The sequence below is a fragment of the Lagopus muta genome, chromosome Z (assembly GCF_023343835.1).
Source record: "Lagopus muta isolate bLagMut1 chromosome Z, bLagMut1 primary, whole genome shotgun sequence".
NCBI lineage: Eukaryota > Metazoa > Chordata > Aves > Galliformes > Phasianidae > Lagopus > Lagopus muta.
Window position 1 is genome coordinate 28,013,583 of NC_064472.1, and position 24,174 is coordinate 28,037,756.

Sequence of the window (24,174 nt, forward strand, 5' to 3'; positions counted from 1 at the left end):
ATTTTACTGTGGATCATAGCAGAAAAAAATTTTGTTTTCATTGCCTTCTGTTTGCAATAGAATTCAGTTTGCTTCGTGTGGTTTTTTTCACTTTTAACCATAGAAGAGAGCTATTGAGCTAGTGGTGGAATTGAAGCATTGTGAGTGGGAGAAAATGTGAGAAAGAGGAAGGAAAGACGGGGAAAAAGCAGCTGGTTTCAATGCTGGCCATTTTATTGCAGCAATAACAAAGTTCAAATGTGCTGAGGTCTGTTTGTGATATAAGGAACAGAATGGTTTGTTGAAACTAAGACAGTATTGGCTAAGGAGTCTTATCTGCATCACAGTTTCCCACAGCATGATTTTTTTTATTACAGTGTTTGTTTTCATCTGTGGCAAGACTTCTAGTGGATGCCTGGCACTCAGTCAGAATTAGCAATTAGTGAGTTTCTGATCCAATAAAGAACATATCTGCTTTTGTTGTGTATTGCCATAGATGTCAAAGTAAGCAGCTGTTAGTACCGACAAACCACATATAGTTTTTAGGAGGCAGCCATCTAGAAATGGTACCCCAAAAAAATGTAATTGCTCTGAACTAGAATAAAGAGATAGGGCCTTACAAAGTATTAAAAATGCCATTAGTGTGATTCTGTTTTAGGTAGTGTAGTCAATTAGGAAAAGGTGTTTGAGGCACAAACAGGGTCAGGCAGGTCTTTGCACAGTGAAGTGATGGGGCATGAGGTTTCAGTGTCCTTGAAAATTAGATTCTCAGTGAATGAGGTTAGCTGTGCCCTGCTGTGGAACAGTTGGCATTCTGGGGGGCTCTATGCTGTGTGGGCCATTACAGAAGTAAGTGACAACTGCTGAACAGTTTGTGGACTGTTTGTTGTCCTCCACTGCAGCATCTCATGGTGAAAAAGTTCTCTTCTGTTATCCTTTAAGGGCTATTGTACTGCTTATCTACTGGACTGTTTAGCTCTTACTCAGTACTCATGAAATCCCTGCTGCCTGTCATAAGCAATATTGTGGGGTTCATTTTGTAATTTTCAAAATATAACTTGAACTTATGACTTTGTGTATGATACACACTCTAACAGAGTGTTAGCCAGGAATTAGAAAAATTGGGATTGCTCATTCATTTTATTCTATTTTCTTTTTTTTTCTTCCAAGCTTGGGTCAGTTTGATCCAGTGTAGACCCCACTCTTTGCAAAGTGTGCTGTGTTTGCTTGTTTTAGGATACTGTTTGGGGATTTCTTTCTTTTGTTTGCTTTGTTTTGCGTAGATAGCGTATGGTAAAACAGTGAAGTTGGGAGGAAAATGCATGGGAGAACAGGCTGCTGTGAACAGGCAGTCCTTAAGTCCCGTTCTCTTTACATTGGTACTCTCTGAATGCTTGAGGGAAAACTGCTCCCTTTCTTTGCTTAGATTGCATGTGAACTGAATGAGACTGTTGCTCCAGCTGTGTCTTTGCCTGTAGACACTCGGGGGGCTAGAAGGCTTATCAGAAAAGGGCATCCCAGTAGTAATGAAGATGATTCTCTGCAGAGGATTTTAGTTGTCAGAATCACCCACAAAACTGTTGGAATTCAGTCCTGCTTAAAAGGGCTCAGAGGCATCTCTTAAAGTGCTTGCTTAATGCTTGCTATTTTGTGAACTTTACCATGTAGGAAACCTAAGGACTTGAGCTTTGCTATGTGAATTGCTAAACTGCTCCTTTTGCTAAGCATTAAAAAAGAAGTTGAAAAGGGCATATATGATTCTTGCTTTTGTAATATACCTTTGTAGATGAAAGGATTTCAGAGCCAATTGACTAACAGTAAGTGGCACATTGCTAATTACAACAGACCTGAAGGAGGAACATGGAACGGCTAGCATTGTCTTTACAGATCTGTGTGTATTTCTTACCCAAGTTTAATTGTAGAAGATCAATAAAGAAGGCCTCCTTTCTTGCCTTGAGAGGCCAGGAAAAGCTAGAAGAGAGTTGAATGCCTATATAACTTGTGATCAGGAGAAATAGGGCTAGATGTAGAAGCAGTTGAACTCTGAGCTCTTCTTTGAGGAAAGGTTGAATTGCTATGGGAGCTTGGGAGGGCAGAAGGGGTAAGGTTGTTGTTTTATGCAGCTAGAGCTAATATCAATGAAATGTTTAATTAAATGCTAATTTTCAAGACAGTCATACTTCGATGTGACAAGTCTCAGCTTCTTTCTAAAAATGGTTCTGCACCTCACCTAACAAATAATACACCTCAGAGTTGATTAAAGCATGCATGCATGTACCTCATGTGTAAGAGAAAAAAACAACCTTATCTTATAGTGTTACCAGTACTATAAGCTTGGAAGAATAATCCTCCTCAAACACACTTTTGTCAATGATCCAGTTGTTTGTGCTTCTGCATGTAGGCAGTGATACTTATGCTGCAGCATTTCTGCATTTATGTATATGTCTCTAATTATATCTTGGATCTGATTCTGTTGTCTCCAACAATAATGGAGAACCTGCCATAAACTGAATTAACGAGGTAGTAGCTGCATCCTAGGTTTGTAATGAGTGCCAGCAGTTTTGGAATAAAGTCAGTACTTATATTCTGACTTTGTCTATCCCATTTCTAGTGGTAGTGTTTTTGCTTTGGGTTTGTTGTTTTTGGGGGTTTTTTTGTTTGTTTGTTTTTGAACTCAAGTAAACAGCAGATTCTTTCTGTCTCATTTGACATGTTACTGTTCTGTCAGCATTAGATTTCAAGAAAATCACTTAATTTCCCTGTATGATAATTGCTTACATGGGAATGGTCATGTGGCGATGCATTGCTAATGCATAATAGTAGGGATGGCTAACTCGTTGCAGCAACAGAGACTATGAAAGCAATAGAAGAGAACCTAGAGGTTGGCAGCCAACTGAACACGGAATCATAAAATGGCATAGGTACAAGGGAACTTAAAAGGTCATCCAGTTTCAACTGCCCTGACAGGTTTGCCAACCAATAGACCAGGCTGCTAAGGATCCCATCCAACCTATCTTGAACACCTCCAGAGACAGAGCATCCACAGCCTCTCTGGACAGCCTCTTCCAGTGCCTCAACATCTTCTTAAGTAAAACATTTCTTCCTAACATCTAACCTAAATCTAGCCTCTTACAGTTAAAGCCATTCTACCTTGTCCTATCGCTATCAGACTGTGTAAAATGTTGGTCTACCTCTTTCTTCGCCATTACCCCCTTCTCTCTTCATATCACATTAAAAGCCCAGTCCATGAGCACAGACAGACCCTGGGACAGAATTCTTTTCCTCGTGACCTAGGTGGACATCATCAGGAGCCATTAGGCCAGGTACAGAGTAAACCGCCTCATGGTCAAAAAAGCCAAAATTCCTGTGGTGTTACCAACCTCTCAGCCATGTATTTATCAGGTGGATTTTCCTGGTCCGTTCCTGGTTTCCTCCTTGCCCCTGAAGGCATACAGGAAGACACCACCTCTACTCCTACTCTGTCTACTAAACTGCCTCTCCCCCCTGAAGTCACTTTTGACAGCTCTCAGGCTCTCAGTGACTTCATTGTTGCCAGCCTGAACTATCAGTAAGGAGTAATAATCAGAGGGGTGAACTGGACTAGGGAGTCTATATCCTATTTACGCTCCCTGATGCTCTTCAATCTCTCCACCTCCTCCTTGGGCTTCTGCCCCTATGCTGAGCAGATCACCCATAGGCTCACGCCTCACACAGGTGGTATCTCTGCCACCCTGCGGGTGCAGCAGCAGGGTCAGGCGCTCCCTGCAACCAGAGACCAGAACAGACATATTTTCTGGGCAGGCACTCAGTCTGGGTAGCCGCATTCTTTTAGGCAGGAGCTTTCTGTGTAGTGGCGCAAGATTTGTTGTCTGAGAGGCAGCTGATAGGCGAGCCAATCCCCTGACTGAGGAGGAGTAGTCTGCCCTGCCTGTGTTAACTGCTGCATTATGCTCTGTTTGCCCACTGCTTTCAGCACTCCTGGGAGCTGTGCTCCCTGCAGGCTGCTTTTCTAATTTCAGGGTATGATGCTGCTGCTCTTGGCCCTGCCCCCACAACTGCTGCTACATGGCTACATGGGAGGCAGTTGTGTCTGGCAGCTTCTCCCTGACAGGAATTCAGTTGTCCTGAATAGGCACAGTCAGTTCCTTGCTTTAGTGTGGAATGCAACTGCACCAGAGCTGTCTGCCTGCAGAGAAAAATATGAGCCAGCAGTGTACACTGCTGAAAGTTAAGAAGGCCAATGGCAGTCTGGCCTGCAGTCTGATCGTGATAGACAAAGGGGGGGAATGGCTTTAAAATGAAAGAGGAGAGATTTAGGTTAGGTGTTAGGAGATTCTTCACTCAGAGGGTGGAGAGGCATTGATACAACCTGCCCAGAGAAGCTGTGGATGCCCCATTCCTGAAGGCATTCAAGGCCAGGCTGTGTGGGGCCCTGGGCAATCTGATCTAATGAGTGGCAGCCCTGTCCACTGCAAGGTTGGATCTTGAAGGTCGCTTCCAACCCAGGGCATTCTGTGAGGTGACTGTTCCCTTGTACACAGCACAGGGGAGACTGAGCCACTAGTTCATTGTTTGGTTTTGGGTCCCTCAGTAAAAGAAGGATGTCCAGTCATTGGAATGCATTCAGAGAAAGGTAACTAAGCTGGTGCAGTTACTAGAAAACAAGACATACAAGGAACGGCTGACAAAACTGGGGTTGTTGAGTTTGGATATGAAGAAGCTGGAGGGACTTTATCACTCTGCAGCTATCTGAGAGAAGGCTGCTGTGAAGTTGGTGCTCATCTCTTTTCTTAAGTGACAACTACTAGAACATAAGGGAACATCCTTAAGTTGCAGCAGTAGAGGTTTAGCTGAGAGATAAGAAAGATCTTAAAGGACTTTTACAACCCTTTTTTATATCAACAACTGTGTGATTCCAAGTGTTGAATTTTATTTTCAAAGAACAGTGAGACTTGTCATACTGAAGTAAAACCATCTTGAAAATTGCTATCAGTATCTCTCACTGGAATAGTCCTTTTTTCTGCCTTTTCACTGTTCAAGTTGTCACATCATTGTGTTTTCTTAGTCAATCCCAAAATTTATTTGGAATTCCAAATTCAAAAAAATTTCCTGTTTTGAATAGTTTTATTTCTTAAAAAATTAAGTTTGTGCTTTGCTCACAAAGCTGACTGCCAGTTAGCAGTCTCTGTAGTTTTGCTTTCTCCAGACAACATGTTCAGTGGGCTTAGGATTAGTTTTAATTTAGTAAGACAGTATTCACAGACTGCATTGAGGCTTTGGATCTGCAACAAGTGAAATGCAGAAGTTCATGTCATCCTTTTGCTTAAAAGTTGTCTACTAAAGTTCAGAAACATGCTTCGGTTTTGTAATGCTTGAACAGAACAGGGAGAGATGAGAGAGTTCTTTGTTTTGCCATTGTTGCTGGGTTTTGGTTTAGCTATATTTCTTTCCCAGCCTGACAAGTGAAATTAATTTGTTATTGTTACAAAATCTAGATTTTTATATTTTCAACCCTTGAAAACTGAGAGCGGTAATTCAACTTTTTGAGTATATTTTTCCTTTCTATTACTCTCTCCTTCCATCTCAATTTCTGGTTTGTATAGAGATTAATTATTAAAACATTTTGGTTTACAGGGAGGTTGTGTTGATTCAACAAACCAGAGCCTTGCTCTGCTGCTCATGACCCTTGGACAACAAGATGTTTCCAAAGTCCTGTTAGGACCCCTGTCTCCATACACGTAAGTTGTTTTTTATTTTTATTTTTTTCTCATTTTATTTACTTAGTCTTTTTTAATTCTATATCACACAGCTATTTTTTCTGTATGAAAGATGTTGTCTGTGGCTGTGAGTAGAACAACTTGTATTTGTCTTAAAGTGAGACAGGTAGTGTAAGTTACCCAGTGTAAACACAGATTAAAATATTATTTCCTTACCGTTTTGTATTCTTCCTGATTCTGAAGCAATTAAAATTCCAGAGATGAAGTTTATTGTGGATTCTTGGTCTTGTATGTGTACATCAGTTACCTTTTGTTGCCTAGCATACACTACCTTGTTTTCCTAGTGATTTCTCTGTAGCTGGGACATTAAATGGCCTGTTTTGAATGGCTTGCCAAATGCTAAAGCTGTAACTGTCTCAAGGAGACAGCTCAAGAGTTCAATTTCTGGAGCTATGTGCAGCCCTAAAGCGTTAGTCCTGTGAGGTAGTGGACTTCTGTGATGCCCTTTAATCTTGAATTTTATTAAAGATTTGTCTGTCACTAGTAATGATTCGGAGGAATAAATTTCTCACAGTTAGTTGAAAGACAGGGTAGGTAAGAGACATCCAATACCAAAAATTTCATTTATTCTAGAAGACTGACTTGGTCATAGCTATTCGTAGAAACTGGGCAGTTTTCCATTAAGCAAGATGAGAGAAAGGTAGCTTATTTGACAATGGCATCAAACAATAAGACTATGAACTGTCCTTTTTCGGTTATCATGGTACCGGTGCTGTATACGTGAAAGGTACAGTACTGTGATAACTGAAGAATGGTGGTGCCATCACATGAGATCTAGAAATTGCCTAACTTCAATTTAAATACCCAGTCTCTTAGACCTGGGTAACAACATTCATCAGATTTTTTTGGGGAGGGGGCGAGGGAGCAGGTAAGCCTCCTTTTGCACAAGAGTGAAGTAATCCTGTGTGAAGTAAGTATCCAAGTGAAAGGCATCAAAGAAGTACATAATTAAGCATGTGAAACAGAGTGATGACTTGCATCATTCAGCCTTTTTTTTTTCTACTTGATACAAGTTGTGTGAGCACACCACTTTATTTTGTAAGCAGACTGATTTCAGATGGGTGGATTGTCACTTCCACCAGGCTAGGAGTGCATGGCAGAGATGAAGGTCAGCAGCAGACATTCTGGAGCATCATGTGCCACAAGAAATCACGCAACTCTGGAGCACCCTCATGCCCTCACTAAGGCAGCTGGTAAAGGGTTGGGAAACCTGGCCCTCAAGCAGCTCATCAAATGCAGAAGTTTTTGAATTGAATTATGCTGCTGTCGTCCTAATCCCTTCTTCCCTTTGTCAGAGCTATGACGTCTCGGCATTTAACACTTAAACCTTGCAGGTTCCAAAGCTATTTATAAGACATATATAGTTGAGTTCCCTGTCTAGCACAATGTAGCCTAAATGTGACAGTTCAGCTGGTGAATTAAAACTCTGTTAGGGGGATATGACGCTCTGGAATACATCCACCAGAACAAGGAGATATCTTCCACGTTTGTGTATTTCCCTCAGAGCCATTGCTAATGTGGAAGCTATGCTAGGAACAGGGCTGCCCAGAGGAGGATCACCAGCCTCTTGCGTTATATTGCAGATTTCACAGTGCTTGTCTGTTGAGCTGCTCATAATTCTGAGTGCTCATGGTGTTGCTATCTCACCAAGGGTGCATGGTAACAAATCTTAAATCTGGCATGAAATGAGGGCTTTGCAGTTTCGTCTGGTCTGCATGCAGATGAATGTGTGTGGACCAGGGTGCACACAGAGGACAGCAATGGGAAAGCACTGCTGCCAGCTTGTAAAGCCTCAGGGAGGAAAAAGGCACATGTGCTTCAGCATGAAAGTCCCCACAAACTGCATCTGAGAACTGCTCGCAAGCTGTGATGTGCAGGGCACCAAACTAGTGGGGAAAAACCAGACAGAGCTGGGCACAGGCAGTGAGACAGGGAGGAAGAAAAGCAGCCGCGGCCCAAGGGAGGGCTCACCTGGCAGCAAACAGGTGACAGCCACCTCCCGCTGTGGCCCCTCGGCTGGGCTAGGTCTGCTCGCGAGCGCTGCCCACCGCCGCGTTGAGCTGACCCAGAGCTGCCTGCACAGCGATCTGCAAGCGTCAGCCAGAGGGGAAGGGGCGGCTGCAACCCGTGCTATTTCACTTTTTTGTCGCCCTCCTCGGGGCGGGCTGGGGTCTCCTCTACTCCCCTCCCGCCCCCTCCCTCTCCATTGGCTGGGACCAGACGCTCCAAGGGAGCAGAGGCCTCAGGCCAGGCCCTGCAGGGTCTGCTCTGGCACTCTCGTGTCACTGATGTGTGCCATGTGTGAGCTCCCACGTGCGCTGCTATGTGTTTGGGGTAAAGGAACAAAGCAGGCCTTGTTGGCAGCCAGGTCTTCTCAAGTGGTGATTAACGAGCTGGTCGCTGTGCCCTGACAGCAAGCTAGAACACATGAAGTGATTATGCTGCTCAGTAGGCTTCTGGGATAAGAGAGCACTTCTGCAAGCTTACTTTTCTATATATATGTAATTGTAGTACAGTGGTTGTTAATTCCAAGGAGTCTGGCGCTGAGGAAGATCTCCGGTATGGTTCTGTTAACTGTCCTTCAGCTTAACAGAATAAAGACTCCAACAAGATAAAACTGCTATACTGCTCACTCCCTCTGTCACTCCTCCATTTGGCTCATGTGTGTTTGATGCAGCTGCCTATTATTCAGGATGTAGACCTGCCCACACCTTTATCAGCCTCAAGCTAATAGCAGCCTACTTTCTGCTTCATTTTGTCATCTGTTTCTTCCCCCTCTTTTTCTCCTGTTTTTCCTCATGTTTCCCACTGCTTACAAATTCTCCTGTCTGATCTCCATGCAGCCTCCCCCTCTCCCATTCCTTTAAGCCTATTTTATTTACCCGGGGGCTTTTGCTTTTTCACTATCCAGAAGTAGAGGCAGAGCAACAATAGTCTACAAACGTAGGAAGAGAGGTCCTCGGCTTCTGTGCTGCCCTTGGCACTTATGCAGTTTATTCTGTATCCTTGCTGTTCAATTCTGTGTTCCTGCTGTTTTGGGCTTGTCTGTTTGCTTGTCACACTGCCAGAGCTCTGGGAATGGGCCCAGCTAGCGAGGAGGCTGATACAGAGCTTGTTGCCTGTCAGCTTTGCTGACGCATTTTTGCCAGTGTATGCCCATTTGCCTACTTACAGCCTCCCTTTGGAGTTGAGGAGGCATGGAAGAAAAGGCAGTTTTCATTTATTCCTTAAAACTGTTAACACATTCAGGAGATGTGAGAGCTAGTGCTTATGTGAAGGCTGGTCACTAGCCCAGCAGGATGGAGTGAGAAGTTGTACATAGCAGGGGGATACACCTGCCCACATGCACCCTACAGAGGTATTCAGCTGATTGCTTCAGCAGGAAATCACCAAGCAGAGACCAGCGTCAGTGACACTAGCCTCTGTTTGCCTGGCTCCTGCTGTTTCTCTCTTCTCCCACACATACATCTACGTGCAAGAGTAGAACTCAAGTGGGTATAACACAGTTCCTGATTCTGCAGCACCTACTGTGCTCTGTGTTTAGAGGCTCCTGGATTTCTATGTATAGAAGGTGCCAGGAGCTGTGTGATGTTGCTCTGGGGACTCTCCTCTGCCCTTGGTCTCCTGCTTCCCATTTTGTGGGTACTTTTTCTTGATTTGATGTCATGATGTAAGTGATCAGCTTGTGATTATGCTGTTAGCATGCAAAGCAGAAGCTTTTTGCAGTTTGCCAACTATATAGATGTGTGGACTGGATGTGCACATTCTTTTTCTTCAAAGGCTAATCTTAGTCTAAAGTCGGAGTGTTTTCTTGGATTTTTATTTTGTTTGGTTCAGTTAGGTTTTGTTTTGTTGTATTTTTTTTTCTTAGGAGTGTTGCTATTTTTTTTCTGTCAGACTCTTCTCTGACAGAAAAAAATCTGAACTGTACCTACTTAGTCTCTTCGTGCCTCTCATTCTGAAATTACAGGAAATTGCTTCCTGCTCTTGAAAATCAGGAGAAAATAGGATAGATTAGTTCAGTTGGAAGGGACTCACAGAGATTGTCAGTCCAACTGCCTGATCACTTCAGGGCAAACCAAAAGTGAAAGGGCATTATCCAAACGCCTCTTGAACATCAACAGGCACAGAGCATCAGTCACCTCACTATGAAGCCTAAAAGTATGTCCCCAAGGCCAAACTCTTAGCTATCTCTATTTAATTTTTTGTTTCTGCTTTAAACTTTGGGAGAGATATTTTACTGCAGGTCGGTACGGTGTTCTTAGGACCCTAATGTACAGTCAGTGTTGTGACTAAGTGACCTTGCCTGTGTACGCCTGTTCTTTCTCTCCTCGTTTTCTTTCCTTATTTTGTCTTTTTTGTCTTGCTGTTACCAGGCATTTTGTCTTGCTGTTACCAGGCATTCTGTCCCTCTCTGCAGATTACTATACAGATTACTATACTCTCCTATACAGAGTACATGGTGTTTTCAGTAGGGGTCACTAGCAGCAGTGCAAGTGAGAAAAAATTTTGGAGCCTGTGGGCTTGTTTCTCTGTACAGAGCAATATTCTTATGCTTATTGTGCTCATTGGAATTGACATTAGTAGTTACTGCTGTTGTGCTTTTTGTTTTGTTTCTTAAATTCTGTTGTTTTCTCTTCCTCAGAATTGAGTTTCTGCGACACCTGAGAAGCTTCTTCCAGATCATGTTTAAAATTGAAATGAAGTCCCCTGAAGAAGAATGCAAGGGCGGGGAGAAAGTCTTAATGACATGTGTTGGCACTGGATTTTCCAACCTTAGTAAAGCCATAAGATAAGAAACTTATCTGCAAACTTTCCAAAATGAGATATCAGAAAACATTGCAAAAATTTGATAAAAAGTGTCTTCCCCTGTACTTATTCTGGCACCAGGAAAACCAGTGCAGAGGTACTCAATCTTACTTCATGTAAACAATGAAATTATTTCAGGCTGTTTAGACCTGTGTTCTTTTTGAAGATGCATTACTGCTGTGCATGAAATGACACATTTTGTGCACCAGCATCATTTTAAAAGAGGGATTATAGTGGATGACCACTTTTTGGATTGACAGGTGCTGGAAGTTCCTTTCAGAATGTAAATTCTTACCCAATAGAAAGTTTTTGATAGATTCAGTGCAAACCTGATGAAGTTAATACTGAGCTCTTTACAGAAGGAATGAGGTTTATGCTTGATTTCATATTATACTCAGTGTGGAATAAAACAAAACTGTGTTAGAAGGTGATATTCTTATAGAGCAAGTACCAGTGACTGTGCTACAATGATCTTAAAAATTCTATCCAGTGCCGCTGAAGTGACTATGACCTCTATAATATGAAAAGTTTTCATTGAGCTGAACAAGAACTTTGATATTTTTTTTTTTTAATTATAATATATTTGAGCAGTGCTTTATGAACTACTGGAGGCCATACATCATTTTTGTACTGTATGCCTTTCTTTTTTTACAACCTATCTAAGCATATTTTGAAAATATTTTGTCCTAAACAAGGTTTTCTTCCTCTTCAGAAACCAATGAAGTTTTTCTCAGACCTGTAAGATGGCACTTCAAATGATAAGTGGCTATTTTGAAGTGTTACGTGGAAAGAACAGTTTAGGGAAGTGTTGGAGGTCAGGCCATTTTTACCACTTAGTACCTTCCAAAATTTTTTTTGCAGCAAATCCCAAGTAATTCAGGAAAAAGCTAATTAATGTTCTTCAACTATTTTTTATTTTTCAAATTATTGCAGAAAAAAAGTCTCTGGGCAAAGAATAATTTCTTGCCTTGCTTCCCATTGTTACCTGCACAATAGAAAGCTGGAAACTCTCCAGATAAAAGTTATGCTAAATATGGGGACCCACTGATCCAAAAAATGAAATGTACAAAGGTGAGATGAGTAGTTACCGGAATGAATGTTTAAAGCCTATGTTAATTAGAGGTAAAATTTTACAGCACAGCTCAGATTTCTGAAATAAATCTAAATATACATTAGGAAGTACTGTCACAGCTTCAAAAGCAAAAAGCTGTATTCCAATTAAACTTTGAAAGCTCTTAGCTTTTGAAATTGTGACAGCATTTCCAAATGTTCATTGTACCAAGCATAGAAAGGGCGATGTGTTACCCAGGTAGCAGTACTGCTAAGAGCCCAGGTACCCTTACCAGTAAAGTAGTTATGTCATAAAATTACCCATGCTTAACTAAACCTCAGTGTTGAAGTTAGGCTGCTAAACCTCAGCCCTGCTGAGAGAAAACAACTAGATTGCATAGCTTCATAACAGACTGCTAGCTATGACTCAGAATTGCTGGTTGCTTTACACAGAAAAACACGTGTATAACAGGAAGAGGTCTTCCAGAACAGCCAGTCTCTGGAGAAACAGGAACAATTCCAAAAGAAGTTTAGCTAAGAGCTTCCTTAAAAATTATTTGATCTTTAAGTTGTGTGAAAAATACTTACGATATAAGTATGCTATAGATAAGATCTGTTTGTTTACAGGCAGAATGGTGATTAACACCTGTTTTGACTATTCCCATCTGTTTTGGACTGATCCCATATGCAACGGGACAATGGGACAGGTCAATTTTACAGAAAATTGATTTCTAACAAAGAGACCATTCATGTTCTTTATCAACACAGACTTTGTGGAAAGGATATTACGAGGAGATACATTTTTAATCTCAGTCCATTGTGGTAGGTTTAAAAACCTTAGGACTTGAACTTGATCATCTGTATCAGAACAGTTTTGTAGTCCTTGAGCTATTTGTCAATCCAGTTTGTGCTTTTAGATAAACTATTCTGATGATACTTCTTCAGCTGTGATTGGAAAATTTTCTGCTTGCAGAATACCATAAGGATGGACCATAGGGAATATAGCTGTGGGAAGGAACTAGTTAATAGAAGTATTTTGTAACATGCATTTTAACTGCACAGGACAAGGTGAAGAAGCTCAGAGAAATGTTTTGACAGAAAAGTATTAGAGCAAGTCATTATGTGGAGAATCTTTTTCTTTCAACTTGTCTAACAGGAAAGGCTACTGCTGTCTGATGCAAAAACTATTTGAAAAATGTGATTTTTACGTGGTATCCAATTCCATTTTTGTGATATGTATTGTTAAATGCTGTTCGGTTTCTGAGGTGGATGGTAACTTTTCTGTATCTTCTGTGTTTATATGAGAAAATTCATGGTAAGTTGCTGTAGAACAGATTCTGGAGTGGCAGAGATTATGCTGAAGGTGAAATTGCTTCAGTCCCAGCCAGTGCACTTTTGAAGGTGTGTGGCTGGAAGCCAGTGCAGTAAATGTCTGGGAAAGCACACAGTGAGTTGCAAGGCCAAAACAGTAGGTACATGACTATCCTGGGTAATATTTTCAAAACTGTGATTATGTTACTGCTAGAGCACAGATACTCTCTTTCTTCTTCCCTTACCTCACAGGTGATATTAAGAGTCTAATGGATTTTGTTTCAAGCCACTGAGACGTATTTCTGCTGTTTGCAAGCTTTGACGTTCACTTCCCAGTTTTTCTGTCATGCCCTTGAGGCAGCAGCAGGAGGGAAAAAGGCAATAAGGAAAAGTACCAACCTTCAGAAGGCATAATTTTACATGTAATCTTCTTGCTCTGTCTTTGATATTGTATGACCATCTCCACACATTCATTTTGCATGTCTGATAATGCATTTGTGTGCATTAAGAAGTGTATGATCAGCAGGTCAAGGGAGGTGATCCTCCCCTTTTTATTCTCTGTCCTGGTGTGTCATCTGGAATACTATGTCCAGTAGGGAATTTCTAGAGAGAGTTCAGGAGAGGGTTACAAAGATGAGTTGGAGCCTGGAACTGAGAGACTCAGGACTGTTCAGCCTGCAGAAGAGGATGGAAGACTTACTGTGAAGGGCAACATAGCACTGGAACAAGCTGTCCAAAGAATCTGTGGAGTCCCCTCTGGAGATACATAAGACACTCCTGGAAGCTTTCCTGTGCAACCTACTGTAGGGAACAGTGTTTTAGCAGGAGAGTTGCACTCAGTGATCTCCAGAGGTCCCTCCCAACCCCTATGATTCTATCATTTCTGCTTAGTCTGGAAACCAGGGAATACAGAATAAGACTGCTACTGTGTCAAAGCAACCATAAACAAAAAAGAAAAGGAGGGAAGGGAAGGGCAAGGAGGAGGGTAAGGGGGAGGGAAAGGGGAATGGGAAGGGGAAGGGACATCTTCTATAGTTACTGTTTAGGTCCTAGTAAACCTGAAAGATGGAAAGGAAAAAAGACAGTCCTGCAAGGAATAGTGTGTGTGTTGGATTTTGCTGTGACATCATTGTACAGAATTGTGATGAAGTAAAGTCATGCACTCTGTTAGAGCATCACAATGCCCAAGCAGTAATTGCAGTTGATAACTTACGACATTACAGTAAGACAGGTTTGTTAGAATGATTGGTAGTATATCTGTAGCAGTAGATGTAAGTATGAGTGGTAATCTTTCTCCTGAAATTACTATATATATTCACCAAAATGAGTACCCTGACCTATTTTTCCTGTCTGCTATGGAATATCTGCAAGTTGGGTCTATGTCAAAATATGCAAAATATTGATTTATTTATTTTTTATGTTACCAAAGTTTAAGTAGAAAAGAGATTAGAAAAAAATCTTAAAGCTTGTTTTGTGTTTCAGCACTCAGAAAATGCCTGATTTCATAGGGTTTCCTTAAATGTTTGCATATGTGTTTGTATTTAGAAATGCCTCTACAGATTCAGAGTGTATCTGAGGGAAAAGGTTTCTGCTATGAAATGTTCTGGAGCATCAGATGTAAAAATCTATGTCATAATTCACAATGCATGTATCTTATCCACTCTTTTCACCTTGTTTTTTGTAACTTACATTGTGTATGTGATGTACTTTCTGAGTAAACATCTCTGATAAATCAGAACTCAGTAAGAGAGCCTAGAATACGTAATTTGTTTGTTTGGAAATATGCTTGTCATGTTGTTAATAAAAATACTTTTTCTTAATCCTTGATGTCAATAGCAAATTTTCCCGAGAAACAGTACCAAGATCTTGTTCTAGTTCTAACAATGTACAGATTCAAAGTAAGGAAAATCTGATTTAAAAGGATCTGGATTTTTTCATGGTACATAGAACATCTATGAAGACCAGCCTACAGATCACAGTTTCTTAGCAACTTTTTACTCAACAGGAGAGTGACAGTCTAAAGCTACAACATCTGGGCCTGACCTTTTCACACGAAGACTGGCAGCTGCCTCAATAGTTTTTCTTCTTGATTTTCAGTTTCAAAGTAAAAATGAAGAATAAAGTTTTTTTTTGGTTTTTTTTTTTTTTTTTTTTAATATATATAATTCAGAATAGTTCCACTGGAAGGGAAATGCAAAGATCATCAAGACTTTTGAGCCCTGACAGGCATAGGAAGGCTGCTCCAGTGTTTGACTACCCTCACATAAGAAATTTCCCCTAATGACCTTCCCCAGGCAGCTCTGTGCCATTCCTGTTCTGCCTTTGGTTCCCAGAAGCAGAGCTGGCACCTCCTTCATGGAGCTGCAGGGAGCACTGAGGTACCTCTCGTTCTCCAGGCTGGGCAGTGCAAGTGCCCTCAGCCCAGAGCGCCAGAGCGTACCTTCCTGCCCTGTTACTGTGTTGCCCCCCATCTTAAGATGCTTTCAGGTATCTTAATATCATTTTTATGTTTTGGACCCCAGAAGTGCACGCAACGTTTGAGGTGAGGTTAAAGCAGTGCTAAATATGGGAGAATTACTTCTCACCATCTGGCTACACTGTGTTTAATGCATCCCCAAATGTAATTTTGCACTGCTGGCTTATGCTGAACCCAGTGTCATCAGCAGCCTCAAGACACACGTCCCTTCTTGGTGATCTTCCTGCTCCAGCCACTCAACTCACAGTCAATGCCTGTGTCTGACCCTGATTCATCTGATACACAGTACCGTTCAGCCACTTCGTCATCCACCACAGCATGAACTTGTTCATCTCGTAGTATAACAATCTGTCTAGAGTTATATTGTGAGAGATGACATCAAAAGCCTTACTAAAATCCAATTACATCCACTGCTTTCCCTTTATCCACTTATTGGGTGACCTTTTCATAAAAGGAGATGAAATTACAAAGCAGGACTTTTCTTTGATGAATCCGTGTTGACCATGCCTGAGAAGAGAAAGCTCTTCTTTAACTGATCTTCAATGTCCTGTAGAATTATCTTCTCTGTAACTTGGCTCTGAGTTTAAACAAGAAGTCTATTTTGGCTTGTAGATATAAAAAAACATCACAAGTAGATGGCTTTAAGACTTGAAATTTAGAGGTAAGAGGTGTTCATGAAAAGATGTAACAAGCAGCTAAAGGAACTAGAGAATCCTATTAACTGCTTTTTCTATCTCTCCAGACCCATAGGTTTAAGCAAAAAGAGTTGAGCTATCCGTTCAGAAACACCTGAGTGAATTTTACTGTGTAGAATTTTACTGTGTTTAGGCAATGGCATTTTCTCCAATGACACAACTTTCAGAGATCTGCTACGAAAGAATTTGACTGAAACTTTTGTTTTCACATCTATTCTCTCGTCAGTAAAATCCTTAGTTTTTCCTCCAACTTATGTCTTCCCCAGGCAAGAACAATATTTTTAATTAATGAACTATTTCAGTTGTTTCCCTGGGGCATTTGGTATATAGACATAAATAGGTCTATTGCTGATCTTCATGTAATGAAATTCCTGGCTTTATAGATTTATCCTTCTGTTTCAAAGTCTGCATTTTGGAGAAATGCTTTTGTGTCTGATGTAGATGAAAATGAAGTGGCTTGCATTCCACAGGGAGCTGAACTAGAAAATCCTGAGATCTACCGATTCTCAGTCTGTGCAATATTTTCTTCACTTTATGACCAATACAAACAGATTGTGTCTCTACAAACCTAAATCTCCCTGGCTTATTTCTGCTCTTACACTGCTTTGGTCTTGCTTCTTTCTTGGTTGGTTGGTTTGATTTGGTTTATTCATAGGATTTCTTTGTGTATCTTTGTCCATATTAGATTCTTTTTTAGACTAAACCCTGCTGCTTTTACTTGAGAAGGATTTCCTCCATGGTACATCCTACGTACTATCTGCTATCTTTCTCTATTAGACTGTTCTTCCTGCTTCTTTTACCTCCATGGCTGTTTCTCCATCACACAAGCTGGAAAAACAGCCTCCACAATGCCATTGTGGGGTTTTGAGTTGCTGGATAGACCTCCTTCTCTTGGCACTTCCATGGATGTCTCTGCAGGGTGTCTCACTGGCCACTCAGCCAGCTGGTATACCCCTCTTTTGTCCAGCAGTTAAATTCTAAAAATGCTGTTCACTGATCTGCTTCACTGCAGAGACTTTAATTCAGGGTTTATAAAATGGAAAAGCTACTAGATGCATTGAGTTGTGTATGGTTAAACGTATCTGATGTGGAAACAAAGGGTTCTCCTCATCTCTTCCATCTCAGAAATCTCCTTGCAAGCTTGTCATCTTGAAGTAAAGAGAGTTTAGAACAAAGAATGCATTGTTAATTACAGAGTCTGGCTCTCCTGTATGTTAGTATGTTCTTCCTCTTTCAAAAGAAATTATAAGGTGCAGAAGGATCTCCAGTCTTAAGCAGAAAAACTGAGACAAGGCATTTCCATTACACAGCTTTTATAATTTTGTTCTAGCATTTAATTGCTTACTGTTTAAAAATAAGTACTTATTTCATTTGGTCAGTTCTTATGATGCTAGAGAATGCTTGGATCCCTTATGTTCCCACTCCATGAATGGCCTCAAAGTTAAAATATTTCTGGTTGGGTATCAGAAAACCTTATCAGAAAAAAACGAGGAAAAGTGAGTCGTAGATGAATCTCCTGAGATTTAAAGTGGAACAAAAAAGCAAACTACCAATTAGCAAAAATCAAAAATTTCTTTCAGGCTATCACTGAGATGTGTAGTCTCCTTTAAAAGCAGTGGCACATCACACTACTAAACTGACACTGGGCGTAGTAAGTCCAGAAGCTACAGGTTGCACAAGAGATAATCTTGAAATCTAGCTCACTTACTTAGCTTACTGAGAGGAAAGACTCAGTTCTTTTGGGACCCACTGTGAAGAAAGCATACCTAGGGCTGTGTTTCCTTAGCAGTGTTGTGGGGTTTTCTCTCATTAACACTATGTCTTCATTAAGGTACATAGCACTGCTATTTGAAACACTATTTCCTATAGAGAAGAAATATTGGCTTATGAGTAGGAATTCTGGGGACCAACATAACTTTTCAGCTCTTTACTTTTGAAAGGAAGCAGGGCAGGAATATGAATTAGGAAGAATTTTAAAAAAAAAAAAAAAAAAGGAAAAAAAAGGAAAAAAAGTCACAAAGATGCAAAACACACAATGAAATAAAAGAACATAAGTGTGCTGCTGCTTCCAGTTATCTGCTTATATTTAAAATAATTAAAACTACTTTGGAATATTGCTGCAACATTTTGTAGGGATTAAAAATAATTTGCAGCATTTGGTAGAATATTTTCACAGCACTTGTTCATCATAAACCAAGAAATGCTGATGGTAAGGATTTCAGTAGTCATGTCTCAACCACCCTCCTCAGGACAACCCACTTCTACTAGTGTGTTCTGCCAAATATTGAGCTCAGCAAGCTGTGAGAGTGAATAATATGTTAGTTTCACTTTTGAGGGGAAGAAGAAAAATCACGTTTCCAAGTAAAAGCAGCCTTCCTGGCAATCTTTTCAGCTTGCTTCCTCTATCATTAAGTAAATGATAGGCCCATAGAATATCTGTTACCGTCTGCATCATCTTTTCTACACAAACTGACTCACGTTTTCACAATTGTAATGGCATATTCTTTCTACTTATCAAAAATGCCTCCAACCATATTGCTGGGCTTTCCATTACCGTCCGACTCGGTTATGCAGTAGCAGGGGATGCAGGACAGCAGAAATCAGTTCAGAGGAGGCAGCTCTCCCCTGGGGGACATTGTGTGTCCCAGCTCCTGCCCTGCGAAGGAAGGTGCCCCAACACGTTTCTGTGGCTAATCTGGTCCAGGGAGCACCTGGCCCAATGCTGCTCCACACTGCATATGGCATTCAACACACAGCAAAAGCAGCTTTCCTTAATTTCTGTGGACAAGGATTACTTCTGTTCTTCCAAGCAATTAGGAGAACACATGAAATTGGTTTGGTCCTTCACACAAGCTCCACTGTGGAAATTATGTATTTGGGAAATGCTGCCTGTAATGATCAAGTAGAGCTGAGTGCTGCCTCTGCTTCTATATCTCATATGCAGCTACCTCAGCAGATATTTGATAATCCCTCATAATCACAGAATAATGGAATGGCTTGGGTAGGAAGGGACATTGAAGTTCACTCAGTCCCTAAATATTGCCATGGGCAGGACTCCCACCCACTAGATCAGTTTGCCCTGGGCCCCATTCAGCCTGGCCTTGAACACCTCCAGGGATGGGGCATTATCCACAGCTTCTCTGGGCAGCCTGTGCCAGTGCTTCATTGCCCTCTGAGTAAAGAATATCCTCCTAACAGCTGAACTAAATCTCACCTCTTTGAGTTTAAAATAATTTCCCCTTGTCCTGTCACTATCAGATGATGTAAAAGTAGTCTCTGTTTAAAGTCTGTAATGAGATTTCCTCCGATGACACATCGGAAAGCCCAGCACCCAGGGGGAAGTGCCCCTGCCTCTAGGCAAAATCCTATGCTTTGTGTGCATGTCTCATGCAATGGAATACTTGTCAGAACTGCTCATTCAAAAATCCTCCATCCTCCAAGAAATGGAATTTGTAGAAGCAATTTCTGGATCCAGAAGTGCCCTTCCTGAGAGCTTGCACATGTGCCTCATTTCTATTATACTACAAAAGGTAGAATGAGGAACCAGTGCTTTTCAGTGCAATAGCAGCTGGGTGCCATTCTTTGGAAATGAGAAACGAAAACTAATGAATGCTGATTTGTAACTTTAATTACAAACAAAAATAAATAAATAAAACAGCAGCCAGTTGGCTGGAGATCAAGTCTAAAGCAGAAGGAAAAGAAGAGGGACAGAGTTTGCTGTTGTTTGTACCAAAATAACTCCAGAAAAGCAAGGAAAGTTAATAATTAAAAGTATGCAGAGCCTTATGCCACAGTTGATTAGTTAAAGCAGGGCAAGCTGGACATGAACTAGCAGAGTGCTCTCCCATCCCAGAAAGCCCACAATATCCCAGGCTGCATCAAAGGAAGCATGGCCAGCAGGTCAGTAGTGGGATCCTGCCCCACTACTCTGTGCTAGTGATGCCTCACCTGGAGAACTGCATCTGTATGTGGAGTCCTCAGGACAGGAGAGACATAGACCTGTTGGAGCGTGTCCAGAGGAGGGCCATAAAAATGATACAAGAGATGGAGTAACTCCTTCAGGAGGCGAGGCTGAGAGAGCTGGGGCTATTCAGCCCGGAGAAGAAAAGGCTCTGGGAAGACCTGCTAGCAGCCTTCCATTACTTAAAGGGGGCAATAAGAAAGAAGACAACAGAATCTTTAGCAGGTTCTGTGTGATAGGACAAAGGGAAACTGCTTCAAACTAAAAGAAGGGAGATATAGACTGGATATCAGGAAAAGAATAGCAAGGGACTGGAATGAGTTGCCCTAAGAGGTGGTACACGCTCTGCCCTTGGAGACGTTCAAGGTCAGGCTGGATGGGGCTCTGGGCAACCTCATTTAGCTGTAGATGTAGTTAATTGCAGGAGAGTTAGACTAGATGACCTTCAAAAGCCTCTTCCAACTCAAACAGTTCTGTGATCCTACAAGTCTGTTCCAGCGGTGAGTAGGGGAGCAGACCTTTCTCCTTTAAACTGGCTTGCCCAGGTCACTGGCTGTGCACCTTTCTGAATCCAGAGAACACAACACCCAGACCCACAGTGGTAAAGAGTGTTGGAGCATCAACTCCTTTCAAAGATTAGAAGCCCCCTCACTGACTGCCAGCATCCTACCTGCTCCATTTAGATGTCACAGGCACTTCCATAGACATTAAAACCAAGGTAGATACAGTGGGTTATGTCTCTGAAATGTAACAGAAGCTCACATAAGCTAGGATTTTTACAACGTCTGACTTTCTCCTTATTACCTTCCCTCTGTGCCATTCTTTATTGCCTGATGGTGTCCAGTGAGTGGGTGAGAACATAATATACCACAGAACTTGTGGAAATTTAACACCTGTTCTTCTGCCTGCCTTAAATGAAACTGGCCAAAAAATTCAAAAGGAAAACACCTATGTTAAAGATGTTTAATTTTTGTGTAATTTATTTTTACTCTAAAATGTTTTGATGTTGCAGTTTGTCACAGTATGTGCATTTGATACCAACCCTGATTTTTAGACACCCTCCACACTGATCTAATTTTTCAGAAATATTGATAAAGCAAAGCATCTCATAAAGAGTGAGCGATTCTTACTCAGCACTTGTGAAAAATCAGCACTTTATTTCAAGCTGAAATAAATTTCTGAATTTAAATTAAATTATGTGCATTGTTGTTTGTTGTTTTTGTTTGTTTGTTTGTTTGTTTGTTTTTTCCAGGACAGTGAACCCAACTTGCTATTGCCTTGTACTTGCAACAAGATGTAATACTGAGAACAAAGAAAAGTGAAATTGGGTAGTTTTGCTCTGCTAATGCTAAGATGGGAGCATCAAGTAGAAAAATCAATTATCTGAAATCAAATTACATGTTTTACCTTGAACTTGCTGCAAGCAATTTAAAGAAATTTAGAAATAGTTCATGAATGGTTGTTGTCCATATAATTGTGCTTATGTTAAAGGTTCTTGATTTTCAAGGTATCTGGTGGTTGATATGGAAACCGTAGGCAGTTAGGAAAAAGTACAAGATGAACCTGATACAGTTTTATGACTTAAACTTTCATATGGCACTGAGGCAGCCTAGTTATTGTATCTTATACACAGAACTTAAAAACAAAAAGAAACCAAAAAAACAAAAAGCAAAACAAAACAAAACAAAAAACAGGAATAAAAAATAATAGTTTGATCTCTCCTAAGAGAAAATTCCACAACTTCAATAGTAAACAGTGGGAGAATTTAGTTATCCTCACTATCACCAGTTCATCTGATTGCCTTTTATCCCTTTAATTTCTAGATGTATGATATTCACATCCTGTCACACTGGTGAAAACAGATTAAATTACAGAAACAGATTAAATAATAATAAAAACAGGATGAGAAATTACTGTTTGGCTGAAATGAAGTTATATAAACAGAAGCTTTTGGAGTTTCCTGACTTTCACAGGTAAGTGCTGCCAAGAAAGTCCAGGAAGCTTAACATTCAGTAATAATGCAAAGCAAAAGAATCTTATTATAGATTCAGTTTGTTGAATTTTAAAACCAGATCTAATGAGTTAGTAAACATTTAAGTTCTAGAAGCCTTAATTTCCAGAATAGTTGAGAAGTTCCCACTTAATTGCCATTAGGTATCTTGAAACATGAAAAATATCTAAAACATGTACATATGTGAAAGTATCTATTTCAAATAACAGATTTATTTTCCACAAACTGATCCAAGTCCACTTGAGTCATTATGCACTCCTGAGCACTGTGCAGGATGAGAATATATGTACTTAATCACAGAATCACAGAATCACAGAATTGTAGGGGTTGGAAGGGACCTCCAGAGATCATCGAGTCCAACCCCCTGCCAAAGCAGGTTCCCTACAGCAGGTCACACAGGTCGGCATCCAGGCAGGTCTTGAACATCTCCAGAGAAGGAGACTCCACCACCTCCCTGGGCAGCCTGTTCCAGTGCTCCGTCACCTCACTGTAAAGAAGTTCTTGCGCATGTTTGTGCAGAACTTCCTATGCTGCAGCTTGTGTCCGTTTCCCCTTGTCCTGTCTCCACTCACCACTGAAAAGAGTCCGGCCTCGCCATTCTGCCCCCCACACCTCAGATATTTATAGACCTGGATCAGGTCCCCTCTCAGTCTCCTTTTCTCAAGGCTGAACAGACCCAGTTCACTCAGCCTTTCCTCACAGGAGAGATGCTCCAGGCCCTTCACCATCTTCATGGCCCTGTTTGAAAGAAGTAAATGTAGTTTTTAAAAGGAAAGTGGGCTGTTTTCCATGTTTGAACAGTATAAAAACATTTAAGGTAATTCTGCTTGGATATATTAAAAAAGAAAAAAAATCCCCAAACCTCCAAACCTGGTTCACCACAGTTATATTACAGGAGGTTTGCAAATTAGTAGCCACTGTTTCTTCCAAGAAATTTTTAAGTGAGAAATTCTATTAGTATTAATTTTTTTCCTGGTTGTAAGTAGACCCCAAAAGGCACAACTTTAGTTCTTCACTGTTATAAGTACATCCTATTTCTATAACCAAAACACAAATAAAATCACATCTCATTGTGCTAAGCACTAGTTAAATACAGAGGATATCACAGTAAAAAGGTAGGATAGTATTGGGAAAACAAAACAAAACAAAAGTTAACTCTACACAAGCTGAACTTGATTAGGAAGTAAAGTGAGTCTGTACAACTCAATGGAGACCTACTGTGATGGGCTAGAGAAGAATCTGTGTCGCAGTCACCAGGAGTTTTAACTGCAGATCCACTGAGAACACTGTAAGCTGGTGTTTGTACTGTCTGTGTCTTCTCCTTCAACTCAGACTGTAGTTTTAATAATTTAATTTTATTTTGTCTGTGCACAGATTTTGTTGAGGAACCTCAGACTTTTCCCACTGACGCGTTTTCTCACTGTATGGTGCTGCATATGTTATCTGTTCTCCCTGGCACTAAGCAAAATTCTGAGTATCACGGTGACAATATTTGTAGTACCTTTCAATGCTTTTCATAACAAGCCACTTCCTATCAGTGAACTCTATTTCAAAATTCAATTTCAGAAAGTTCTATAGATAGCACGATTGCTTGCCACTGCCTGCCTGCCTCCTTTTTACATCCACACAACTCTTGGCAGCTTGCAATGTTTTATCCTATAATGGATATAGGAGTCTCTTAAAAAGAGTCCCCAAGCTATTGCCAAACTGTGACTCAGCTGATTTGGCATGAAATGCTTTTACTTGAATTCAGAGCAGACCAACCTTTGCAGAGCCACACGGCTGCCAGGATTCAGTGGGCTGGGACCATTAATAAAGACACAGAGATGCTGTCCATGGTGTGGACATCGCTTTTCACAACAAGCAATCAGCTTCATTAAAGATGAATTAAAAAATTATGTGGTCTATTTGCATGAAACCTGACAGAAGCTATGTAAAAACAACAATAGCAAAATAATTCAATTTTAAAGAAACACGTGAAAATGTTCTGCACTACATTTGTTTCATCTGTGTATATACCATCAGGGCACGGTCAGCAATTTGGAAACAGCCCTATGTCACCTTCTTTTAATCCATGATTTATTGCCACTGCACATCCCGCACAT

At 40.9% G+C, this 24,174-nt stretch overlaps 1 protein-coding gene across 3 annotated transcripts in view; it reads left to right on the top strand.

Annotated features, from left to right (window-relative positions):
- The window catches only part of RCL1 (RNA terminal phosphate cyclase like 1), a 34,973-nt gene extending 20,227 nt beyond the window's left edge, over nt 1-14,746 (top strand). Inside the window, exons 8-10 of one of the 3 annotated variants that reach the window (XR_007373924.1) lie at nt 5,614-5,717; nt 10,402-10,662; nt 11,499-14,746. Coding sequence is in view for 1 of the 3 variants with exons in the window: in XM_048931402.1 (XP_048787359.1) it covers nt 5,614-5,717; nt 10,402-10,552 (255 nt within the window). In the remaining 2 variants the exon portion in view is untranslated. Of the gene's footprint in view, nt 1-5,613; nt 5,718-10,401 lie in introns of all 3 variants that reach the window. The other 2 variants (XR_007373925.1, XM_048931402.1) reach the window with 2 other exon arrangements.
- The last annotated feature ends 9,428 nt before the right edge of the window (nt 14,747-24,174 follow it).